The sequence below is a fragment of the Thalassophryne amazonica genome, chromosome 5 (genome assembly GCF_902500255.1).
Source record: "Thalassophryne amazonica chromosome 5, fThaAma1.1, whole genome shotgun sequence".
Classification (NCBI taxonomy): domain Eukaryota; kingdom Metazoa; phylum Chordata; class Actinopteri; order Batrachoidiformes; family Batrachoididae; genus Thalassophryne; species Thalassophryne amazonica.
The window spans coordinates 26,672,529-26,698,339 of NC_047107.1; the positions used below are offsets into that span (position 1 = coordinate 26,672,529).

The 25,811-nt window shown below is 39.4% G+C and overlaps 1 protein-coding gene across 5 annotated transcripts in view; it reads left to right on the plus strand.

Moving 5' to 3' along the window:
• The first annotated feature begins 4,418 nt into the window (after nt 1-4,418).
• The window catches only part of cabin1 (calcineurin binding protein 1), a 195,300-nt gene continuing 173,907 nt past the window's right edge, over nt 4,419-25,811 (plus strand). For 3 of the 5 annotated variants that reach the window (XM_034169831.1, XM_034169834.1, XM_034169835.1), the window contains exons 1-16: nt 4,419-4,569; nt 7,290-7,345; nt 12,659-12,751; nt 12,835-12,948; nt 13,182-13,316; nt 13,448-13,628; nt 13,735-13,864; nt 13,987-14,136; nt 17,362-17,669; nt 17,802-17,979; nt 18,060-18,193; nt 18,553-18,770; nt 19,646-19,718; nt 21,093-21,280; nt 21,367-21,504; nt 24,595-24,783. In XM_034169831.1, coding sequence (XP_034025722.1) covers nt 7,343-7,345; nt 12,659-12,751; nt 12,835-12,948; nt 13,182-13,316; nt 13,448-13,628; nt 13,735-13,864; nt 13,987-14,136; nt 17,362-17,669; nt 17,802-17,979; nt 18,060-18,193; nt 18,553-18,770; nt 19,646-19,718; nt 21,093-21,280; nt 21,367-21,504; nt 24,595-24,783 — 2,232 coding nt within the window. In that variant the 5' untranslated portion in view covers nt 4,419-4,569; nt 7,290-7,342. Of the gene's footprint in view, nt 4,570-7,274; nt 7,346-12,658; nt 12,752-12,834; nt 12,949-13,181; nt 13,317-13,447; nt 13,629-13,734; nt 13,865-13,986; nt 14,137-17,361; nt 17,670-17,801; nt 17,980-18,059; nt 18,194-18,552; nt 18,771-19,645; nt 19,719-21,092; nt 21,281-21,366; nt 21,505-24,594; nt 24,784-25,811 lie in introns of all 5 variants that reach the window. The other 2 variants (XM_034169832.1, XM_034169833.1) reach the window with 2 other exon arrangements.

Here is a 25,811-nt window from a genome sequence, read left to right on the forward strand (position 1 = left end):
AAGTTGGAGCCAGATTGATGAAGAGTACTGTTTGTCACTCATTAAGTCCATGCCTCAGAGACTGCAAGCTGTTATAAAAGCCAGAGGTGGTGCAACAAAATACTAGTGATGTGTTGGAACGTTCTTTTGTTTTTCATGATTCCATTTTTTTTTTTTCCCTCTGCTTGGTCTAAAAAAGTAACCGTTACTGACTGCCACAATTATTTTTCCTGATTTCTTATAGTGTTTCTTAAAGCCAGAAAGTTGCCATTTGAAATGACTTTAGTTTTGTGTCATGTCTGTGATCTGCTTTTTTCTACAAAATTAAACAACTGAATGAACATCCTCTGAGGCCGGTGATTCCATAATTTTTGCCAGGGGTTGTATGTGAACTTGCAAGAGTCTGCGATGTAAACGATGTGCTGCACAGTGAGTTAAAGGTGAAAAATGCAATCATTACAAACACAAAAACATACATATTGACAAATATATCTCGCAAAAAACAAGGCCTCATTTATGAAAATCCATCAAGAATTATGATAACAGGAAAAAAAACTTCACAGTAAATAAACAGAATGGCATATTTTTCCTCAAATTTCCACACTTTACATAAAACTTTTTTTTTTCTACCCAGGCATGTATGGGTTCATTAGAAAGAGCAATTAAATGGCTTTAAAACAAGCCGACTTTTATTAAAATCTGACAATAGAGCGAGAAAAGCAGCACAGTTTGTCATAATTTCCCCAAATTTCTGCATTTTACATAAACGTTTTTTTTTTCACCCACGCATGCATAGGTTCATTGGAAAGAGCTTTAAAACAAGCCTACATTTATTAAAATCCGTTAAGAAATAGCGACGCTAGTGCGAAAAAAGTGGTCAGTTTATTATTTATGATCTGCACATCTCCAACTTTAGTAATGGCGCCGCCTTGTGGTTAGTGTCGCTAATAGATTGAGGCGCTCACGTCCATTCCAAGTCGATATTTGAATGGTTGCTACGTTTTATCTGGCAGTGCAATAGGTGCTCAGGAAGTACGGAGGAGGATGGACTGTGATTTCTACAATTATAATATCTGATTGGTCACTTGACCACACCCACAATGCACCGACCAATAAGCGACGGCGTTATGGGGTTAGCAAATGTCTTTTTGTGACAGCAGCTCCTTGACACCCAGTGTTGCCAGGTCTGCTTATTCTAAGCGATCTAGTGCTTGTTCACTGCTGCTCATTCACTATTCTCTTATGGACTAATTTACTGAATGTTTGTCTGTGTCATACTCAAACATCACGGTCATGACTGCTGTGTCTTCATTTAATTTCTTAAGTTGGGATAGGGGCAATTTATTCTAAATATGAGGACTAAATAATCACTTTTAGACTAAGTTTTCTTCAGAATACTTCTACTCCCCATCATGATGCCAGTTTTAAAAAATTATTAAAACTGTGACACTGTCACAGTTTATATATATATATATATATATATATATATATATATATATATATATATATATATATATATATATATATATATATAACATTGAAAACATTTTTATTGTGTGAAAAAAATTGTACATACTTGTACATAAAAGCACACATCGATGGAATAAAAATTTTACAAGAAACCATAGTAATACTGATCATATCTATTTGTAAAAATATTTACAGTTTACAATGTGGCTGGGTAAACTATTCCAAAGGGCTACTACCCTGTTGCTAAAAAAGAATTTTCTAACATTTAATTTCGATCTTACTACTTGTAACATTTCAGAATGACCTCTAAGACCAGCATAGACTCTACTTGCAAAAAATGTTGAACTGTCGATATTTTCAAAATTATTCAGTATTTTAAACACCTCTATACTATCACCACGAACTCTCCTGTTCTCTAGGGTTGTGAGACCAAGCTCACGTAGTCTCTCTTCATAAGATAAAATTTCTAGACCTGGTACAATTTTTGTGGCACGGCATTGTACTCTTTCAAGTATATCCTTGTCCCTCTGTAGGTGAGGGGACCATGATTGAACACAATATTCCAAGTGCGGTCGAACATAACTCATATAATACTAAAAACGAATCTCTATCAAGATAGCTGAATGACCTTCTTATTAAACCAAGTACTCTATTTGCTCTCGCTGCTGCATTGCTTATGTACTTAGTAAAAGACAATTTGTCATCAAACAAAATGCCTAAATCTTTTTCTTCTGTAACTCTCTCTAACTTTTCATCATTCATAAAATAACCGTAACATGGGTTTTTCAAACCAAAATGCATCACCTTACATTTTTTACTGTTAAATCCAAGTAGCCATTCAGCTGACCACTCAGACAACTTTTCAAGATCTTGCTGGATACAATTGGAATCAACTAAAGACAGTATTGGATGAAATAATTTAGTATCGTCAGCAAAGATTAGTTAACAGAATACCTGACAAGTCCTTCACAAATACTAAAAATAAGACAGGTCCCAAGACCGAGCCCTGGGGAACCCGACTAGTAACCCTCAACATTGAGGACTTACTACCATTCACACTGACATATTGTTTTCTACCCCTGAGGAAATCTTCGATCCATACATTAAGTTTTCCAGCTATGCCATACTTGTTAAGCTTATAGTAAAGTCTAGAAAAGGGAACGGAATCAAATGCCTTCCTGAAATCAAGATATAAACTGTCATATGGCAAGCCTTCATCATACAATCTTGTCCATTCCTCTAAGGTAGTTAACAAATTTGTCAGGCACGACCTTCCCTTCCTGAATCCATGTTGTTCATCACACAGTATGTTATTTTCTTCCAAAAACTTTACAATTCTTTGCCTAATCAATTTTTCACATAATTTACACACCTGCGACATTAAACTAACAGGTCTATAATTTTCAGTCAAAGCTTTATCTCTCTTCTTAAAAATAGGAGTGACATTAGCAACTTTCCACATATCAGGCAATAGTCCATTATCTAAGGACTGTCTAAATATATAATACAGAGGTAAATATACGAGGTCTACGAGTTCTTTCAACACTCTAGGATGAATATTGTCCGGACCCATGGCTTTGTTTGGGTTCACATTCTTTAACAAATTTTTGACATCATCTTGTGTAAAGATCACATCCTTAATACAATCAGTACTTGGTACACCTAGAAAATTGAAGGGTTCTGGTACATCCTCATCAAACACACTGTGTACAAAATCATTGAAATAAATCAATTCTCTATCATCCTCTTTGACATACACAGATTGAAAAAACTTATTTAATTCCTCAGCTGTCTCGATATATATATATATATATATATATATATATATATATATATATATATATATATATATATATATATATATATATATATATATATATATAAGCAGTCACACTGACCTGCCTCTGGAGATGCCTCTCTGAGTTCCCAAGTTCTGTTCTCACTGTTGAGACCACCATCTGTAGAATAGAATGACAGCAAAGGCCATATTGACTTTTGGTTCTACACATGTAGGTAGACAGATAAGGAGGAACTATGCCAAGACTAGTTTTACATATAAAGATCAACCAATGAGAGAACCTGTGTACATAAAGTGGCAGCCAATAAGCAATAGCATACAAAATACAATTATATGTGCAATCACACACAATCAGTAATAAAACTCAGAGAACAGTGGTACATAGCATCTAATGTCTTAAGATACTGATTGGGGGCAGTCAAAAACAATAAATCACCATAATCCAGCAGAGGTAAACAAAAAATAAAAAAGTTGCTGAGATCAAGTATTCTCTTATTTTGAGGAAGAAATTGGATCTGTTTCTAAAAACATATACAATTTGACCCTCAACTTGGAGACAAGGTTTTCAATGTGTGTTTTGAATAACAAAGTTCTGATGAGTGATGATACCTAAATACTTCTGCGATGTGACTATTTCAATTTCAACCCCCTGAGTCGTTGAGATCTTAGGAAGATTAGATGACCGTTCTTTGCCATTTGAAAACAACATGCATTTAGATTTTCCTACATTTAACGCCAGTTTAAGTTGAGTTCAGTGGGTCTGAACAACATCAACAAGATCAGTCTCATCCAAGGACACAGACAGGTAGTGGGGAATGCCTACATATCAGTAGTCCAACTCCTACCCCACTGAGCTTCCTGCTTCACAATGATGACGACAAGCTGTTGGTGCCAAAATCACACTTTGCCCTATTTATCCTATGGAACATCACAAAATAACCATGAAATCAAAATACCATAAAATAAAAAAGTTCAGAAAACTTTAAATTTCAAGGAATCTTATTGCAACACATTTTGGATTTTGCAGCCAAACTCTAATTCTTAAACCTGGCTTCATCAACATGTTCTCTCACACTCCTGTCCAATTGGTGGCAGTATTGCACCAACAGTTTTGCCCACAAGAAGGAGAAGTAGTAGTTGGTTGTACTGCTTGTTTTCCTCACAAGATTTGGCAACATTCTTCTTGACAACAACAAAGGATGATGAACAAGAAGTTGGAAAGGGAGTTTTTTGTTTCATTTGCATAAATTGCAGGTTCATTTCCAGATTTATCTGTCGTGTTGACGGCACCGTATGTCATGCAGTTAAAATGTGGGTAACCGGTAAGAATTCGTTTTTGAATTTACCAGGTGAAGCAGAAGTAATAACGTTAGCTGGCGGCTGCTCTTTAGATGTTGTTTGAACGTTGCCGAGGCGATAACAATCTGAGATAGCTGAATTTGTTAGCCTGAAAATATGTTATTGTTTCCAGATGACCGGACTTTGGCTTCTGTGGTTTTACTGATGAGTGGTGTTATTCGCACCGCTGGTGGCAGAGCTAAGCTAACTAGGCTAAGGTTTGAGTGAAGCCCCTCGTGTCTGCAGCGTCCCGCGGTTTCAGTAAAAGAAGGCATTAAAAATGAACATTAACTAAGTAGACTGTTGAAGAGTATTTTTTTTTAATTTATTTTCGTTTATATAGCGCCAAATCACAACAAAGTTGCCTCGAGCTTCACACAAGTAAGGTCTTGAGCAACACAGGCTACAGTGGTAAGGAAAAACTCCCTCTGATGATATTAAGGAAGAAACCTCAAGCAGGCCAGACTCAAAAGGGTGACCCACTGCTTAGGCCATTCTACCAAAAAGGTTTACAATACAGAACACAACAGCAATTGAGTCCATGCAGGCATCCAGTCCACCGTCTTTAAGCCACACATTGGATCTGTTCCTGCAGCAGAGTCTGTTCCGCGTCCATTCCAGAAATCATCTAATCCAGTATGTGGATCCAGCCCCATCTTGGACAGAGAGAAAAGAAAACAGAATCTGTCAGCTAGAAAAACTACACTCAAGGTATAATTCCTCAGCATTAAGCAACAGGAAAGCAGAAGAAATACAATTAGCAATGTTACTGTTGCTAAAATCAGTTGGTAATATGGTAAAATTGGCCAGGAAGATTTTTTTAATTAAGTATCCGCATGGGCCCGCGAAGGCTCCTCCTTGACGATTTCCACTCTACTGATACATTTATAGGTTACTTATACAAGTGCATCTGAAAAACTAGACTATAGTGAAAAAATTCTGTTTTTGTTAGTTACTGCAGAAAGTAAAAATTGTATGTATGCTAGACTCATAACGTGTAAACTACAATGTGTCAAGCATTTTTTTTTTAATGGAAGTGACTATTCATACGCATCTGTATTAATACATCCAAATTCTAGTCGTACGTCACGCAGCCTTGTTAGGGTTAGAGGTAATGGTTAGGATTAGTGGTAGTTTAGGACTCTACCTATCAATAGCAAACACATGTACAAATGGTAAATGGACTGCTTTTATATAGCACTTTTCCATCTGCATCAGAAGCTCAAAGTGCTTTACAATTATGCCTCACATAAACACACACACACACACACACACACCGCTGTCAGGGTGCTGCCATACAAGCCCTTCACTACGCCCCTGGAGCAACTAGGGGATTAAGGACCTTGCCCAAGGGCACTTGGCAGTTTTTTTTGGTCTGGCTGGGTTTTGAACTGAGGATCCTCTGGTCTGAAGCCCGACGCTTAGCCCAGCACACAACATTTAACTACTAGACCATCAACTCCCCTACAAGTACGTAGCCCCATGATTACGTGACATATATTGACCAATGAGAGAGACGCTACATACTAATAGAATTTCACTATAGGAATACAGCTATGTATGGATAGCCACTGTCTTTTTTACAGGAAGTGATTAGAGTTAACCACAGCCGGAGGGCAGTACATTACAGACGAGCAGAAGGCCACTGTCAAAGCAACCTGGACTTCCACAACACCTAGGCAGTGCCACAGGCTGATTGCCTCCATCCCATGCCTCACTGTTACAGTAATTCATGCAAAAGGAACCCCAACCAAATATTGAGTGCACAAATGAACATACTACAAAATTTCTTTATAATTTTTTTAGATACCCCCCCAATTCTTCAGAGCTGTAAGCTGTAATTATTCAGTCATTCATTATACCTGCTTACTCCAATTAAGGGACACAGGGGTGTTGGAGCCTATCACAGCAGTCACAGAATGTGAGGCGGAGAACACCCTCAACAGGACGTCTGTCTGTTGCATTGCCACATACAGACCAACAAACACATTCACACCCGCACGCACATCTATGGTCAATTTAAAGTTTCCAGTTCACCTAACCTGCACGTCTTTGGATGTGGGAGGAAGCCGGACCACACGGAGGGAGCCCACGTGAGCACGGGGAGAACATGCAAACTCCACACAGAAAGGCTACAAGTGGGAAGTAATCTCACAACCTTCTTGTTGTGAAGCAACCACGAAGCCACCGTCCTGCCCAGGCTGTAATTATTAACATAAAAACATGCTCGACACAGTTTATATGTAATGAGTCCATTTTCTGAAATAACTGACAAAACAGACCTTTTTGACAATATTCCACTTTCTTGAGATGCATTTGCATTGTTCAAAGGCAGTTTATTATCTTAAAGGTTAGGGTTCTGTTCAGGTTGGACTAAGATTAGGATTAGGCTAAGGTTTGGATTCTGTGTAGTTTCTCCAACAGACACTTGTGTATCTTTGAGGATTGGGTAGATTTGCTAGTTATATGAATACATGATATGTTTGGTTACGTACTCCTTGTCACATAGTGCTCTGATAAAATTATGTAATATGCTGGTGAGGTGTTCTTGATCAGTCACACATATGATCCATGCAGGTCTAGACCTCTAGTAGCAACTAAATCCTTATAACACCATGGATGTATATTTTTGTCTTTTATTTGATACATTGTCCTGCTTTGTCTTTCCCTCACTCTCCTGTCTGTTCAGTTTCCATTTTTGTAGATCCAGTCAGATATCATTAACCCAAGTAACTGAGCTGCTTTCTCAGTGTTAAAATGGTAAGTCCTCCAGTCCAGATCATCATCGTGTCATTAAGCATAGCTGCTTAATTTTATGAGATCACTTTGAGCCTTGCTGAAATGGACAGTTTAAGTAAACTGAACTAAATGTACAGAAAATAAATGAGTTGCTAATCTGAAAAATTGTTTGAAAGAAATGAACAAATCATGGAATTTGAGAGTGCAGTTAATCAAAGTCAATTCATTTTCTGGGAGCATGCATTGGTGTCACCTTTTGCCTCATCCACCACTCTAAGGAACCACCTTGGGTCCTGGATAGCAACTACCCAGGCAGACAACCACAATCCCCACCTTTCAAAAGTCACCATCTGTCTGCTGCAGCCAACTGAGATGTGGGCGTCCCCTTGCTCTGCTCCAACTACTGGGGTCCTCAAAACTGAGACACCTGCATGCTGGTTCATGCCTGAGAATTGTACTACATGGCGAAAATGTCATAGCTGATGTTTCCTTATAGTGCAGTCAATACTCTTCTTCTGAGTCATGTTGTTTTTTTTTGTTTTTTTTTAATGATAGTGCATAAATTTAAAAAATATGTACATAAATACATCTTCAACCGCTTATCTGGGATGGGGTTGCAGGGGCAATAGCTCCTGTAGGGGACCTCACACTTCCATTCCCGGGACACATTAACCACCTCTGACTGTGGGATCCCGATGTGTTCCCAGACCAGTGTGGAGATATAATCTCTCCACCGAGTCCTGGGTCTTCCCCGTGGTCTCCTTCCTGCTGGACGTGCTTGGAACACCTCCCTCAGGATGCACCCAGGAGACATCCTTACCAGATGCCTGAACCATGTCAACTGGCTCCTTTCAGGGCAAAGGAGCAGCGGCTCTACTTTGAGCTCCTCACGAATGACTGAACTTCTCACCCTATCTCTAAGGGAGACACCAGTCACCCTCCTGAGGAAGCCCATTTTGGCCGCTTGTACCTGCAATCTAGTTCTTTTGGTCATGACCCAATCCTCATGACCATAGGTGAGAGTAGGAATGAAGATTGACCAATAGATCGAGAGCTGTGCCTTTTGGCTCAACTCCTTTTTCATCACAACAGTATGGTAGGCTGAATGCAGCATTGTTCCTGCTGCACCAATTCTCCGGCCAAACTCACGCTCCAGTGTCCCCTCATTCATGAGCAAGACCCCGAGGTACTTGAACTCCTTCACTTGAGGCAAGACCGCATTCCCTACCTGGAGTAGGCAATCCATCGATTTCCTGCTGAGAACCATGGCCTCAGATTTAGAGGTGCTGATCCTCATCCCAGCCGCTTCACACTCAGCTGCGAACTGATCCATTGAATGTTGGAGGTCCCAGGCTGATGAAGCCAACAGAGCCACATCATCTGCAAAAAGCAGTGATGAGACCCTGAGCCCACCAAACTGGAAATCCTCCTCCTCCCGACTACGCCTCATTATCCTTTCCATGAATATCACAAACAGGATTGGTGACAAGGCCAACCTCCACTGGAAATGAGTCGGACATACTGCTGAGCACCCGAATGCAGCTCTCACTTTGTGAGTACAGAGATTGGACGGCCTTGAGAAGGGACCCCCTCACTCCATACTCCCCCAGCACCTCCCTTAGTATCTCCCGGGGTACGCAATCATACGCCTTCTCCAAGTCCACAAAACACATGTAGACTGGATGGGCGTACTCCCAGGCACCCTCCAGGATCCTTGTGAGAGTGAAGAGCTGGTTGCCAGGATGGAAACCGCATTGTTCCTCTTCAATATGTGGTTCCACTATCAGCTGGAGTAAACTTTACCAGGGAGGCTGAGTAGTGTGATGCACCTGTAATTGGCACACACTCTGTCCTGTTTTTTAAATATGGGGACCACCACCTCAGTTTGCCACTCCTTTGGCACTGTCCCAATGTCTAAAAAAGTAAAATTCAGTAATCTGCTGGCTTTTGATGAATGAATATCTCGTGATATACAATCCACCAATGAAATGACAAGAGTCTGTTTAATGTTAAATAATCTTTAATATATTGTGATTTATAGGTGCAAATACAACGTGAACTGCTTTGTCCATCACTTGAATGCGGACAGTCAGAAACATCCACACAAGGATCAATCAATCAATCAATTTTATTTATATAGCGCTAAATCACAACAAACAGTTGCCCCAAGGCGCTTTATATTGTAAGGCAAGGCCATACAATAATTACGTAAAAACCCCAATGGTCAAAACGACCCCCTGTGAGCAAGCACTTGGCGACAGTGGGAAGGAAAAACCCCCTCTTAACGGGAAGAAACCTCCAGCAGAACCAGGCCCAGGGAGGGGCAGTCCCCTGCTGGGACTGGTTGGGGCTGAGGGAGAGAACCACGAAAAAGACATGCTGTGGAGGGGAGCAGAGATCAATCACTAATGATTAAATGCAGAGTGATGCATACAGAGCAAAAAGAGAAAGAAACACTCAGTGCATCATGGGAACCCCCTAGCAGTCTAAGTCTATAGCAGCATAACTAAGGGATGGTTCAGGGTCACCCGATCCAGCCCTAACTATAAGCTTTAGCAAAAAGGAAAGTTTTAAGCCTAATCTTAAAAGTAGAGAGGGTGTCTGTCTCCCTGATCCGAATTGGGAGCTGGTTCCACAGGAGAGGAGCCTGAAAGCTGAAGGCTCTGCCTCCCATTCTACTCTTACAAACCCTAGGAACTACAAGTAAGCCTGCACTCTGAGAGCGAAGCGCTCTATTGGGGTGATATGGTACTATGAGGTCCCTAAGATAAGATGGGACCTGATTATTCAAAACCTTATAAGTAAGAAGAAGAATTTTAAATTCTATTCTAGAATTAACATGAAGCCAATGAAGAGAGGCCAATATGGGTGAGATATGCTCTCTCCTAGCCCCGTCAGTACTCTAGCTGCAGCATTTTGAATTAACTGAAGGCTTTTCAGGGAACTTTTAGGACAACCTGATAATAATGAATTACAATAGTCCAGCCTAGAGGAAATAAATGCATGAATTAGTTTTTCAGCATCACTCTGAGACAAGACCTTTCTAATTTTAGAGATATTGCGTAAATGCAAAAAAGCAGTCTTACATATTTGTTTAATATGCGCTTTGAATGACATATCCTGATCAAAAATGACTCCAAGATTTCTCACAGTATTACTAGAGGTCAGGGTAATGCCATCCAGAGTAAGGATCTGGTTAGACACCATGTTTCTAAGATTTGTGGGGCCAAGTACAATAACTTCAGTTTTATCTGAGTTTAAAAGCAGGAAATTAGAGGTCATCCATGTCCTTATGTCTGTAAGACAATCCTGCAGTTTAGCTAATTGGTGTGTGTCCTCTGGCTTCATGGATAGATAAAGCTGGGTATCATCTGCGTAACAATGAAAATTTAAGCAATGCCGTCTAATAATACTGCCTAAGGGAAGCATGTATAAAGTGAATAAAATTGGTCCTAGCACAGAACCTTGTGGAACTCCATAATTAACCTTAGTCTGTGAAGAAGATTCCCCATTTACATGAACAAATTGTAATCGATTAGATAAATATGATTCAAACCACCGCAGCGCAGTGCCTTTAATACCTATGGCATGCTCTAATCTCTGTAATAAAATTTTATGGTCAACAGTATCAAAAGCAGCACTGAGGTCTAACAGGACAAGCACAGAGATGAGTCCACTGTCCGAGGCCATAAGATCATTTGTAACCTTCACTAATGCTGTTTCTGTACTATGATGAATTCTAAAACCTGACTGAAACTCTTCAAATAGACCATTCCTCTGCAGATGATCAGTTAGCTGTTTTACAAGAATTTTTGAGAGAAAAGGAAGGTTGGAGATTGGCCTATAATTAGCTAAGATAGCTGGGTCAAGTGATGGCTTTTTAAGTAATGGTTTAATTACTGCCACCTTAAAAGCCTGTGGTACATAGCCAACTAATAAAGATAGATTGATCATATTTAAGATCGAAGCATTAAATAATGGTAGGGCTTCCTTGAGCAACCTGGTAGGAATGGGGTCAAATAGACATGTTGATGGTTTGGATGAAGTAACTAATGAAAATAACTCAGACAGAACAATCTGAGAGAAAGAGTCTAACCAAATTCCGGCATCACTGAAAGCAGCCAAAGATAACGATACGTCTTTGGGATGGTTATGAGTAATTTTTTCTCTAATAGTTAAAATTTTATTAGCAAAGAAAGTCATGAAGTCATTACTAGTTAAAGTTAAAGGAATACTCGGCTCAATAGAGCTCTGATTCTTTGTCAGCCTGGCTACAGTGCTGAAAAGAAACCTGGGGTTGTTCTTATTTTCTTCAATTAGTGATGAGTAGTAAGATGTCCTAGCTTTACGGAGGGCTTTTTTAATGAGCAACAGACTCTTTTTCCAGGCTAAGTGACGATCTTCTAAATTAGTGAGATGCCATTTCCTCTCCAACTTACGGGTTATCTGCTTTAAGCTGCGAGTTTGTGAGTTATACCACGGAGTCAGGCACTTCTGATTTAAAGCTCTCTTTTTCAGAGGAGCTACAGCATCTAAAGTTGTCTTCAAAGAGGATGTAAAACTATTGACGAGATACTCTATCTCACTTACAGAGTTTAGGTTGCTACTCTGCACTGTGTTGGTATATGGCATTAGAGAACATAAAGAAGGAATCATATCCTTAAACCTAGTTACAGCGCTTTCTGAAAGACTTCTAGTGTAATGAAACTTATTCCCCACTGCTGGGTAGTCCATCAGAGTAAATGTAAATGTTATTAAGAAATGATCAGACAGAAGGGAGTTTTCAGGGAATACTGTTAAGTCTTCAATTTCTATACCATAAGTCAGAACAAGATGTAAGATATGATTAAAGTGGTGGGTGGACTCATTTACATTTTGAGCAAAGCCAATTGAGTCTAATAATAGATTAAATGCAGTGTTGAGGCTGTCATTCTCAGCATCTGTGTGGATGTTAAAATCGCCCACTATAATTATCTGAGCTAAGCACTAAGTCAGACAAAAGTTCTGAAAATTCACAGAGAAACTCACAGTAATGACCAGGAGGACGATAGATAACAACAAATAAAACTGGTTTTTGGGACTTCCAATTTGGATGGACAAGACTAAGAGTCAAGCTTTCAAATGAATTAAAGCTCTGTCTGGGTTTTTGATTAATTAATAAGCTGGAATGGAAGATTGGATGCAAGGACCTTAACTGTTACAATATTAGAAAACAATGCCATGGTGGAGGCATAGTCATAATAATAGTGTAGTTGCGGCCCTGCTTGAGTTGTGCATGTGCATGTGTTTTCCAAAAGGCTTTGTTCACTTTTTTTCTGTAATTTTTTGCTACAGATTCGCATAGCTGCATTGAATGCTGCTTCTTCCACAGCTGATGAGTCCCAGGATCCTCTGAGAACAAACAAGAGTCAGACAAAAGAGGCTCAGGTACAGGAGAAACGGTATCATTCATCTTACTGACTAAATATCTAAATAAGATGTCAGATATATTTTCTCTTGTTTGCTTGTAGGAAGCCGAGGCTTTTGCTTTGTATCATAAAGCTTTAGATCTTCAAAAACATGACAAGTTTGAGGACTCTGCAAAAGCCTATCATGAGCTTCTCAAAACTCCACTACTTAAAGAGGTAAGTTTTCAGTTCTTTAATTTGGAGTTTTGTAAGTACACCTGCAAAAATTGTAAATGCACTGCTTCTGTCTAAACTCAGATTCACCAGTGTTTGTTTTCATGGAACAAATAAGATTTTGTATGTAAAATTCAAATTCAGTAGCACAAAGAGGAGCCTCTTCTTAGAACTTAAGAACTTTAAGATTGCACATATTCTGAAAGAGCTTTATGATGTATGCTTCAATGTTTTAGGCCATGCCATCAGAGGATCAGAGAGTTGGTCTTAAACATCCTGGGCTGATGCTGAAATATTCCACTTTTAAAAACTTGGCAAGTATGGCTGCATTGCGAGATGACCTGGAGACAGCTATGGAATTTTACTTGGAGGTAAAATAGGCACATTATAGCCAGTTTGATGTCCATTAACCATGCAGATCATTTTATTCAATTAAAAAGATGTTTTGGACACATTAATAATAGTGTTGAGTGTTCTATTTGATTTTCTGTTCTTTTCGTAGGCAGTTATGTTGGATTCCACAGACGTGAACATGTGGTACAAAATTGGTCAGGTAGCCGTGCGACTGGTGCGCATTCCACTTGCTCGTCATGCTTTTGAGGAGGGATTGCATTGTAACCCGGACCACTGGCCCTGCCTGGATAACCTCATAACCATTCTCTACACACTCAGTGACTACAGCTGTATGTCACACATCATCTTTATAATCACTGCATCTGTTCTCATTCAATTGCCGGTGATTAGCATAAAAGCATAGAAAAAATAATTGTCATCATTTTTTTCCCCCAGATTGTTTGTACTTTATTGCCAAAGCCTTAGAGAAGGATCATTGTTACACTAAAGGCTTGGTTTTAAAGGAGAAAATCTTTCAGGAGCAGCCATGCCTGAAGAGAGACACGATGCAGATGTTCATGAAATGGTGAAGCCAGCTCACTCTTCTTATCCACTCTGTCTATCTGTCTTATACTCTAGTTGCAGTTCTGCACATCGCTCAGTGTTGCAAGGTTCGAAGCTCTGTGCTGTCCTGTGATTTATTTGCAGCAACATGTCCATTCACTATGTGGATGTAGATGAAGAGGAATCCAAATCGATTGTTGAAGAGGCACTGGAACTACGGAAGCGAAGGCAGGCTCTCTCTTACCGTGAACCAAAGCCTGATCTTGTCCTGGTTCAACCAATACGCTCTCTTTCGTGAGTGCTCTCTTCCTGTGCTTCTGACATTTGGTTTGTTTTTCCCAATCCCAGTGGTTTTGTTGGAACTGACTTCATACTTTGCAGAGTTTATTTGAAATGTGAAACGTGTCTGGATCTATGCATACTGTATGACATTTCTGTGTCTTAGGCTTGATCCATTGATATTCATGCAGTGTTGGATATTGTTTATATAATTGTGCTAAAGAGAGAGTTTTTAAAAACCAGTTACTGAACCAATACTTGGAAAAAAATGCATCATATAAGTGGACTGCATAAATAATGGAATTTTTCTTTTATTGATAAGGGAAATTTGAATGCCAAATTCAGCAGTTCTGTGTCTTAAATATATACGTATGTAGAAATAAATACACAACATCCTCATATAAAAATTAAAGCCTAAACCAATTACAATATTTTTCCTCTAAAGGTTTGTACTAAACATAGTACTGAAAAGGAAATACCACACTTGAGTGGTGAGCTCACCACTTATAGATTAAATTTTAAGCATCTACATGGCTTCAGTCATGCAGAAAGCAGGGAGAGCTGACATATGTCGTTTGGGATGCTTATTTGGGTCAAGGATGTGAAAACAAAGTTGATAGGACAAGTATTTATTATTTATTTATTTATTTTTAGAAATGAGTGATTTTAGCTAACCAGTAAATGATGGATGTTGTGCTGCAATGCACCATGGGAATTCAGGGTTCCTTGTGGTCCATTTAAAATTAAAATGACAAAAAAAGAAGTAATAATAATAATACTGATGATGATGATAATAATAATAGTGTGTGTATATGATAACAGGAACCTAAACAATTTCTAAATACATTAAGACAGTAAATTAACTTTAAAAAAATTACATAATTAAAGGAAATTTTAGGGTTGAGTTCCTCTTCTAAAAATTGTTGAGGTCTAAGGTTCTAACCACTTGCCCACCACCCCTGCCAACCAACTCATTACTACTACTAAAAGTAGCTGAAATGCATGAATCTTAGTGTGGCATCAAAGCAGTGCAGCGGGCTGGCTGAGCTCAAAACAATGTCAATCCCCACAAGCAACTGAGGGGAAAACATTATTTTGTCAGTGTTTGAATGTTTACGTGAGAGACATTTGGAAGGTTAACAGAGAAGATGACGTGGCAGTTATACTTGGTGATCAGACGACAGGGAGCAGTTATAACTGACTGATGCTGCAGGTGACAGAAATGGAATTTCACCCTATTCACAACAGCTTGACAATATAAAATGGTCATTTATATTTATTAAATATTAATTATGCGTAAAATCCCCAGGACTTTGCCAATATGAATGTAAAGTCCCGGTACTAACAGCACTAATGAAGGACACCAAAGCCAACACGAAATAAGAAATCTGGACTAACGTTGACATCGTTTAACCGTTGTCCAGCTTCATTCGTGCAGCTGGCGCTTTGTCAGAATTTCCAAAATGTTAAAAATGTGAACGAATCACAACGACAACCTCAATTTGTCTGTATTTCTGTCTTGACAGTTCCTGATCGTTTACGTAGTTCTCGTAATGTCAGCATTCCGTTTGACTGTCGCCCAACTTCGTCCAACCTCCCAAGTCCGACGCCTGGCACAAACATTGACGATATCTGAACAGATCAATAACTAAAGCTCAGACGAGCTGCACGTAACATCCTCATATCGCTGATGACTCGTCCATGTGTGGGACGAAAAGCAATGTTGTCATACAGAAACAACAGCGCCAAGAATGTTTTATCAACTACTGTAACTATTCATGCTCGTTTCAGCTGTTTGTGGCTGGTCTGCGTGTGCACACACGTTGTCAAGACAACTACATCCCGCACCTGCAAGTACTGCAGACATGAGCACAGGGTGGCTGCACATGGTCTCATACCTGCTGTCAGTCACGTTGAGACAGGGATTTCAACAGGGATATTTCCACCTTTCTTCTTTTAATAAATCTCATTGGTGCAGGCAAGTGTAAAAGAAATCTTCATTCATATTAAAAAAACAATGCTGAGGCACATGGAGAGTCGGTGGACAGGAGCCGTGCTGTCCTGTCCAATCTGGTGTTTGACAGCAGGGGTCTGCCAGCAAGAATGACACAGCTGTCTCCGGCTCTCTGCATGGGCAGATTGTGTGTTCAATGCTGGGGCATCGGAGATCAGAGAGCCTATTCCTTAGGGTAGAGTCTGCTCTGAAGGTAGCAGCCAGAGCGGCACACCACCACAGATGACATGTGGCTGGCAGGGGACCAGCAGGTGTAACAGTCTGATTTTTATCAATATTTAAGTCACAGCCCAGGACACATCTGTAAGGCAGAGGTGTGTGTGTGTAATCTGACTTCAGTCCTTCTGTTTTTTTTTTCTCCCCCTCTCTCTCTCAACCAAACACACACACTTTAAAAAAAATGTAAATGACTTAACGTGACTTTTCACTGCTGAGATATTTCAGTTGGAATCTTCAAGATGCAGTTTCCTCTTTTCCGGGGAAAAATACCGTACAGTGCTTCTGCCAACACTTTTTCTGGTTATTTTTATTTCCATTTCAGAAGAAAGCATGCATCCTTCCACAAAGTGACACATAAAAACATGCTCCAACTTAGATGATCCATTTTGTAGTTCTCCCCGTTTGGTGTAATGGTCACATTTTGCTCGTCATGTTTCTCATTCAAGCACTCAGCCGCAACGCACGTACAAGGCATATTTCCATAGTAAACAACGCCTTTTCTTATCAATATCAGAGGTCCAGTGTCTCAATATCAGAGGTCCAGCAAAGACTTCCTGGAGTGATGTCACATGCACCTTGTGGCTTCAGCGGGAACTTGGATAGGGAAATGTGCACGGGAAATTTTAAATCTTGTAAAATCGTCAAATTGTCTGTTTATAGCATTTTTAGTGTATTATTTGGGACTTATTACATTATGTGCAGTCCTCTTAGGTAACCCATAACAAAGCCTGTCAGTTGCACTTGAAGTCCAAAGTGTTGTTATTACGAGACCAGACTATTTATGTAAAGATGTCTGTCAGCTACAACAAAAAAAATCCAGGGTACTGTATTGTAATTTATAACATGAAATAGCCATTTTTCAGACTTTTACATCAATTTTTTTTTTTTTGTAATGTACATACACCTCCAGGGGTTCTTTTCTTTTTGATTGTGTCTATAGTTTGGAGATGCAAGCACAGCGGAGGCCTTTAAATAATTTTTGAATTAATTCCATATTGTTGTATCAGGTGGAAACACGTGGGTGAAAGTCTGCTTGCAATGTATAGACATCAGACTACATGTGAGCCACCACGTCCAAGTCTGGGACACAGGATTGATTTGTCAGAGTACAGCGACCCCAGTTTTTACCAGAACCTGCCTCAACCCAGCAGTCCAGTTGGCACTGTCCAGACTGCAGTGCTCAGCAGCAGTCCCAGCTCTTCCCTGCCTCCAGTGGCTTTTCCTGAGCCGACAGTGCTGCCCCAACCAGGCTGTCAAACGCAGGTTCCTCTCAGCCAGACAACCGTGGAGGTCATCACAGCTGCTCTCCCTGCCTGTTTGTTATTTGTTGAATTTTACACACATTCTGTTATGTAAATAATATATTTTAGCCTTGGCAAATGTAAATACAGCTTTAAAGCTAATGTTTGGAATGAAATCTTCTCTTGAACATGCACCATATGGACAGCTACAGTCATCGACATTTCGCTGACAGAAAAAGTGAAGAAAGCTCCTAAAAGGAAACGTACGATGGAGGACATCGCAGAGACAGCTAAGCGGCGCTCAGCGCGTGTTCGTAATACAAAATGCAAGAAGGAAGAGAAGATTGATTTTCAAGAGCTGCTTTTCAAGTATCTGCCTTCCAGGTAAATTCCTGCACAAAGATAGATGTAAAATACCTAGTGTCATAATTGTGTTTTTAAGCAACATTTTTGATTTCTCTTAGGCTAAAGAAGTTTGATCCGGATAATGATGATGAGAGTCTGAGTAATCTTGAGACGCAGTGTGACGCACACAGTGACATGCTGTCTCTCCACGGGAGTTGCTTGCCATTAGACTCAGTTGAATACATGGAATCAGGTTTGTCATGCCTTCTGTCATGCTGTATTCACTCATCAGAGGGCCCAGGGCTGAAGATCAGCTCACCCCCTTTTTTGAATAAAGTTGGTTAAATGTCCACCCAAAATTACAATTTAATGATGAGAAAAGGACAAAAATTGGACACAAACAGGTGAGTTTCTTATGATTTATTTTTATTTGTTGATATAGGTATTCCGACGAACATGATATTGGCCATGCTCCTGCATTGGCCCACAACCTCTTGAAGCAGAATTTTGCGTGGAGAGTCCTGGGTGCTCTGACGGGCGAATACAGTAAATTCAATAATCAGCGTTCTTTCTGTTTCAGTCACATTTGCAAACTTTGCTTTCCATTTGTAGAACAACGGGATGTTCATAGCTTCCTCCTCAATAATATGGCCAATGGTGGCATATTGGACCTGAAGATGCAGTATCTGAAAGTAGTGGGCCAGAAGTTCATGGAGGATTGGCCTCGGGGCCTCACAGTTGTGGTATTAGAGGTCTATCAGACCTGGAGGAAACACAGCTGTGGTCTGCCGAACCCTCTGCTTCGGGACTGTAGCAACCGACATATTCGTGTAAGTGACAAGAAAACCTCTTACCATTTTGAATTGCTTTGGAGGTTTTAGTGGTTCTTGTTTCCTGTTCTTGTGGAAGACAAACACTCTTCTCACATTAAAGTTATAGGGTGTTTTAAATTTCACAAAATTGAGAAAATTTTGTTTCTACTGAAATCCAAGCATTATAATGTAGGTTTATTTTGTAACATGTTGTGAAGTCACAGCTCATTTTAATGAAGAGGACAATTTAATTTTGGGGGGCGGGGGTGATTCCATAGTGAATATTGTCTTTTCCTTTTGCGCCATCATGCAGACTAACTACAGGAGGAAGCACGTGTGCACGTGTGTGAGGTTTTAAGGTTACCTGTGACCCATGCTGTGTTAACATCCATAAGATTTCTTGTAAATCACTTCCAAATCTGCCAAATGCTGGTCAAAGCATCTGATCCCCTGAATTTCTCCCCCTCGGGTTGAAGTTCTAAATTGTTTCTAGAGAGCATGAATTTTTATCATATTGGTAATATCATATTATGAATCCCTTATCTAAATGCTAAGAAATAAAGTTATAGTGGTTGCAAAGACAATTATTTTATGACTAATCTTAAAAAAAAAAAACCCAGTGGCACTATACCTTTAAGTATGCACCAAAGCAAAATGGCCTATAGATGGAAAAACTATACATTCCAGGTATTTGTTTATGGTTGCATTAATGGGTTTTGCATTGTAATACAAGTATATTGTTGAAGACTTATATTTTAAGATGTGTGTGTGTGTTTTTTAAAGTATTTCCCATGGGAATAAAAAGGGTAACCATGTTGTAGTTCAGACTTGGTCCTGTATTTTGCATGCTTGATGACTTTTTAAATTAATTGTTGTATTCCTTACATGGGCAGGAAATGTTGACGATGAGCTTGGTGTGTATGGAATTGCAATTGGAGCAATGGATACACAACAAAGGAAAGACTGGTAAGTGCCAGTGAACCTGGGCCCGTATCCGCCAAGCAACTCAAAGCCCTCTCAAAGAGCTCCTAACTTAGCATAAAATTTCCTGGCAAGGAGTCTTAGCCTAAGAGTGAGCCAGCAGGTGTCTGAGAGCAACTCTGAGCAAGGAGGAGACAGGAACTCCTATCTTTGTAAGGAGGCGGGGTTGACCCCGTTGCTAGGTATGACGCAGTCCTCTAAGAACTGTGATTGGTTGTCACAGAAAGGGGAGAAGAAAAAAAACAAAACAAAAAAAACAAAACAAATGCACTCCACCCTCCTAGTCATGAATGGACAGAAAAATCAACCGATCATATACCTTGAACTGCGTTAAGACGTGTAATCGTGAGGATAACTTTGTTATGATGATGAAACCCAGCAAAATTAAATGAATTGTTACACAGCTTGAAAATGTTTGAACGTGCCTCATTCACAAATATTTATATATTAAAAGCATTGGTGTGGGAGTTTATTTAGTACATTGACTTTGTACGGGAATACATAATACTTGTATAATTGTAAATACGTACATGACACAAAAAAGTGAAAACACTTATTTCCATTGTGGTCCATTTTAAAATAAAATGTCAAATAGATGGATTCATAAAAGAAAATAATAGTAATAATACCAATAATAAAAATAATGATAGTATTAATAGTGTGTATGTTATGATAAGAGCCTAAACAATTTATAAATACATTAAGACGGTAAATTAACAAAATAATTACATAGATCAAGTGGATAGCATGTTAATGACTCACTGTCATCCTACATATGGAGAATATCTCTGCTTCCTCTCTGTCTTTTCTGCTATCTTCTCTGCTTAAGACATTCTTAGGTTTCTTAAAAGTCCTCCCTCCTCCTCTTACCAGTTTGGCACCTTAGGAGCTCTCTTAAGGCCTGAGGTGCTTTGCAGACAACTTTCATCTTACCAAGGGAAAATTCTAACAAATGTCTAAGAATTCGTGGAATTTTAAGATTTTTCTTAAAATAACATAATTGAGAGCTATTTTTAGCCTTAGGCTGCTTTGTGGATACGGGCCCGGGAGTTTAGTTGTTAATGCAATCTAGAATAGAAATGTTTCTGAGTCTTATCCCCTTTGAAGGGAGGTGGGGGGAGGACTAGTGATTTGCATAATTTCTGATCTGTTTTTGACAAAACATAGGAACAATGTATTTTATGCATATATTTCACCCAGTATGGATAACTTGAACATGATGAGTGTCTCTGAAGCACTTAATAACTGCCCTGATTGGCCTATAGAGAGCATTGCCTTTTACATGTATAAACATGACGAACAGTATTAATTATTTGTATGGAACACTTTCTTTAAAAAGTCTTTAATTTCCTTGTGCAGTGTGTGCAAGAAGAAGCAGCATCAGTCTGGGCAGTGATGCAGTTGACTCAGAATTTCCTGGGCAACACTTCCAGGATGATTTGTTACTCCTGGCCTTAGGTTCTTCCCAGCAAGACCTTTTTGGAGATGATTGGCTGGATGTTATGGTGCGTGTCTACTGGCTCAAGGCCCGATTCCTGGCTCTGCAGGTATGATGTCTGTTCTTTTTCAGTTTCATCACAACACCTTTCAACCAAAGCTGACCTGACGGTCATTCCCGCTTATCATTTAACAGGGAGAAATGGACTTGGCTCTCGAGAGCTATGATGTCTGTACAGGCCTGTTGCAAAGAAAACCAAAGACTACAGAAGAGAAATGTTACACAATCAACCTACCTAACCTACGTGTAGATGCAGCAATTTCCCTGGACGAGGTTAGTACTTTGAAAGAAATTAAATGCGCCTTAAATTTTTTTAAAGTGTTACCCAGGGTTCCCAGGAGTCTTTGAAATCCTTGAAAGCTTGTGTATTTATTTTTTATTTCTTTCTTTTGGGGTGGGGGTGAAATTCAAGGCCCTTGAATGTTTTTGAAAATAGACGTGGGTCATTAAAAATACTTGAATTTATTTGTGCAAGACAGGAATAGTCTTTTTCTGCATGCTTCTCCCACTGTCGATGTGCCCTTGTTTATTACACAATCACGCAGCAACATTGAAATCCATGCAGATTAATATGTCGGTGGATAATAGTGTTATAATGATTGTGCCACAGTTTGAGCAGTACACAGCTATTTATGACTAGACCACAGTAATCATTCATTGAGTGCCATTTTGACATTGTACCGGGAACCTTAAATAATTAACACCTTTACCGGGACTTACGATGACTGGGAAAGAAGTCACACACATGAAATAAATAAATACAGTTTTTTTAAAAACATTTCCAGCGAGTTGGGGGGCGGGGGGTGGTATCCAGTTACAAAAAGTCACTTTTCTATTCTCCCCTTTCTGAATATTGCTCAATCACATGAACGTCTACAACTCACGGGATCTGGATTCTAAAAATAATTTAATACAGGAAAACATCATAGTGAGTCTATTTGTACAACCCTAAATCAGAAGTTGGGATGATACAGAAAATGAAAATAGTCACTGAATATCTCATGGACTTCATTTACATCAGTTGTGTCAAGTAGGCTATTCTCAAAAACCGAGTGATCATGCTGGAAGGAGACTAGTGAGGTAAGACACCAAGACAACTATGAAGTAATTATTGGCTTCTGTGTTTGTGGTTGGATCAAATATGCATAGTGCATCCTTCATCTGCTGCATCACCAGTAATGGAGCTTTGTGATGAAGTGGTGTAGGGGAGGCTTTTCTTCAAAAGAACATGCAGAATTTCAGCTGCAGTTTGCAAGAAGGAACATGGGAAAACTGAGCCTAGATTGGATGTGTTTTCCTTTTTATGATCATTCTCTACTCCACGCCAACATGAAGCTGTGAAAGGTGAAGCCATACCAAAATATTCCACCAGTCCCGATTTCTGCACTCTCAACCACAGAAGCCAATAATTCTTTCAGGGGTGTCTTGCTGGCTTCCCTCACTTGTCTCCTTCCAGCATGATCACTCGATTTTTGTGAACTGCCTTCTTGACAGATTTACCATACAGTACCATATGGTTTGTATTTCTTACCATACAGTACCATACAGTTTGTATTTCTTAATGATTGAGGTATATGAAGTCCAAGACATATTCAGTGACTTGGAAATATTAATGTATCCATCCCCTGACTTGTCTGAAGAAAACTGGCTGCAAAAATGATGATTTTAATCCATATATTTAGAATAAATTGTCCCTATCTCAGATTTTGTTTTTTTGGAATATTTCACAGGCCTTAAATGCAGGAATGGATGTATATTAACAGATGACACAAAACATGAAATATCTTGAGTTTATACTGTCTGCAGTAAAATATAAGTCAAAGAAAATGTAAGGATCACTGCATTTGTCATACATTGTTTCTTTGTGTTATTTAATGAAATAAATGGTTTACTGGGATCAACTTTCAGATAAATAAGTATTGGTTTCTATTGTCTACTCACACAATACATTGTTTTACTGTGCTCTGCTTGAGGAAACAAGAGACCCTCACCTCTGCTCTCCAGTGTAACACAACACTGTTCAGAAATATTAAAAAATTTAAGTTTCACTTCAGTAGTTGTCACTGAGCTTCCATAAATTCTACAGGTCTCATTGTAAATTTGAAAAAGTAGCTACCCTTGCTATCTCACCTCAGACTGGCCCCTGAATTTGAATTAGAACTTGAAAGTACTTGAATTTGGGGATTTATTAAAAAAAAAGTTGTGGGAACCCTGGTTACCAATTCCAAATTTGAGATATTATTCATTCTGATATCAACAAAGCAGTACATAAATTGGTCATTACGTAGGGGGTGTTAGGATAACTCCCTTTCTTGGAAAACCTTTTATCCTATACATAATTATGACAAGCAGTATTATTGTCGTTTAAATACTGAACTGTTGATTCTTGTAAATATTCAGACATTGAAATTTGAATGTTGAAAACACTTTCAAATGGCTAAAATGAATAAAACAAAACCCCACACCTAAAACAAAAATGTAATGTGTGTGTGTGTGGGGGGGGATATTACACTCAAGCAAAATTGACATATCTGCCCCTTTATTATTAATTGTTTTACTTTTCTCATTAAGCTTAGACTCAAAATGTTTTCACACAGGAACTGTGGAGTGCTTTGTAACGAACTACATAGGAATCATTGGATTATCTTCTTATTCACTGCCAAAACTATTCATGAGCGTGACAAGCAATAATGAGGGACTTCAGGAAGCTCTGGGTGAGGAACTGGATGTAAAAACAGTTTGAATTGGGGGAGTTCAGTTTGTTTGATCATTTGAAAGTTACTGGTCTGTTTAATAGGCTTTAGATGGCAGTAGAAAGTAGGGGATTTTTTTCTTTCTCTTCCCAAATTAAAGGAACAGAAAACTCTACCCACACAACAACATTGGCCACTGTTGGTACACCAGTATCCAAGTCATCACCAATGCGATAGTGTGTCATGATATGAATTGAGGGTCATATAGTGCAGAACCCCCCAAAAAGTGAAAAATACCTTGGTGGTGATCCAAGCGGTTGAAGATGTATGTTAGCTTCAGTTCAGTTGATTCATTGTCACTGGCTTGCTGTTGCTTTGTGTGTGTGTGCGTGTGCGCACATGCAGAGCAGAGCTGCCTGGAGTGAAACAGAGCAAGACAAGATGGTACCAGGCTGATGTAAAATGTGCTTCAGCTTATGTTTGTCTGTTCATTCAGCTTAGACGCTGCGCTATAGTCTTGCAGTGGTAGTAGATAAGTCAGTACAGTAATGACTGTGACAGACCTGTGCGTAAGTGAACTGGTGGGTAAGACCAAAGCAAATCCTTCTAGAAGCCTCTTGCTGTGTTGGCTGAGTTTCATGTGTGTGCTGCCTTCCTTTGCTGTTGACAGATTGAGAAGAGGCTGAAGTCTCTGGAGCGTTGTCAGTCTGTCGAGGAGATTCAGCGCCTCTTTGAGTCTGCAGACTTTGAGTCTGTTGTGCGCCTTCTCCAGCCCACTCTCAATTATGGAAGCAGAAGTAAACCACTGGAATTTGTAAACTCTACACCAGAACGACCTGCTCAGTTGATGCTTCTGCAGGTATAGATATGCTGCAGTTTATTGGTGCAATCTCACCCGAGTCTTTATCACATGCAGTGCTGCCAGATACAGTTGATGCTTTTGAGCCCAAAAGCTCTTCATAAATTGCCAAAACACTCACAAACCCGCCAAAAATATTTGATCAATATTTTGTTCAGTAGTTTGACTGCCTCTCAGAAAATTAGAATATTATGAAAAATTGATTTTTTTTTGTCACATATTTCAGAATAAAAACTTTATATATTCTAGATTCATTACATAGAAATCAAAATGTTTCAAGCATTTTTTTAAATTTACATTTTGATAATTGTGGCCTACAGCTCAATAAATAAATAAAAAAATAAAAATGCATCTCAAAATATTAGAATATTTCATTTCAGGTTTGACCGATTCATTGTTCATGCAGTATAAATACCATGAATCTCTCAGTCTGCTTCAGTACACACAGCAATAATCATGGGAAAGACTGCTAAGTTGACCATTGTCCGGAAGATACTCATTGACATAGGGGAGGTGGTGGTCTAGTGATTAAGCGTTGGGCTTGAGACCAGAGGATCCTCTGTTCAAATCCCAGCCTGACTGGAACATCACTAAGGGCCCTTGGGCAAGGTCCTAAATCCCTAGTTGCTCCCGGTGTGTAGTGGGTGCCTTGCATGGCGGCATGTTGACATCGGGGTGAATGTGAGGCATTGATGTGTAAAGAGCTTTGAGCGTCTGATGCAGATGAAAAGGCCTATATAAATGCAGTCCATTTACCAGTTACCATTGAAATCCTCCACAAGGATGGTAAGCCACAGAGGGTTATTGCTGAAATGACTAGCTGTTTGCAGTGTGCTGCATCCAAGTATATTCATGGAAAGTTGACTGGAAGGGGAAAGTGTGGTCAGAAAAGGCACACGAGCAACAGGGATGACCACAGCCTTCAGAAGCTTGTCATACAATCCCGATTGAAGAACTTAGGGGAGCTTCACAAGGAGTGGACTGAGGTGGGAGTCAGTGCATCAAGAACCATCAGGCATAGATGTGTC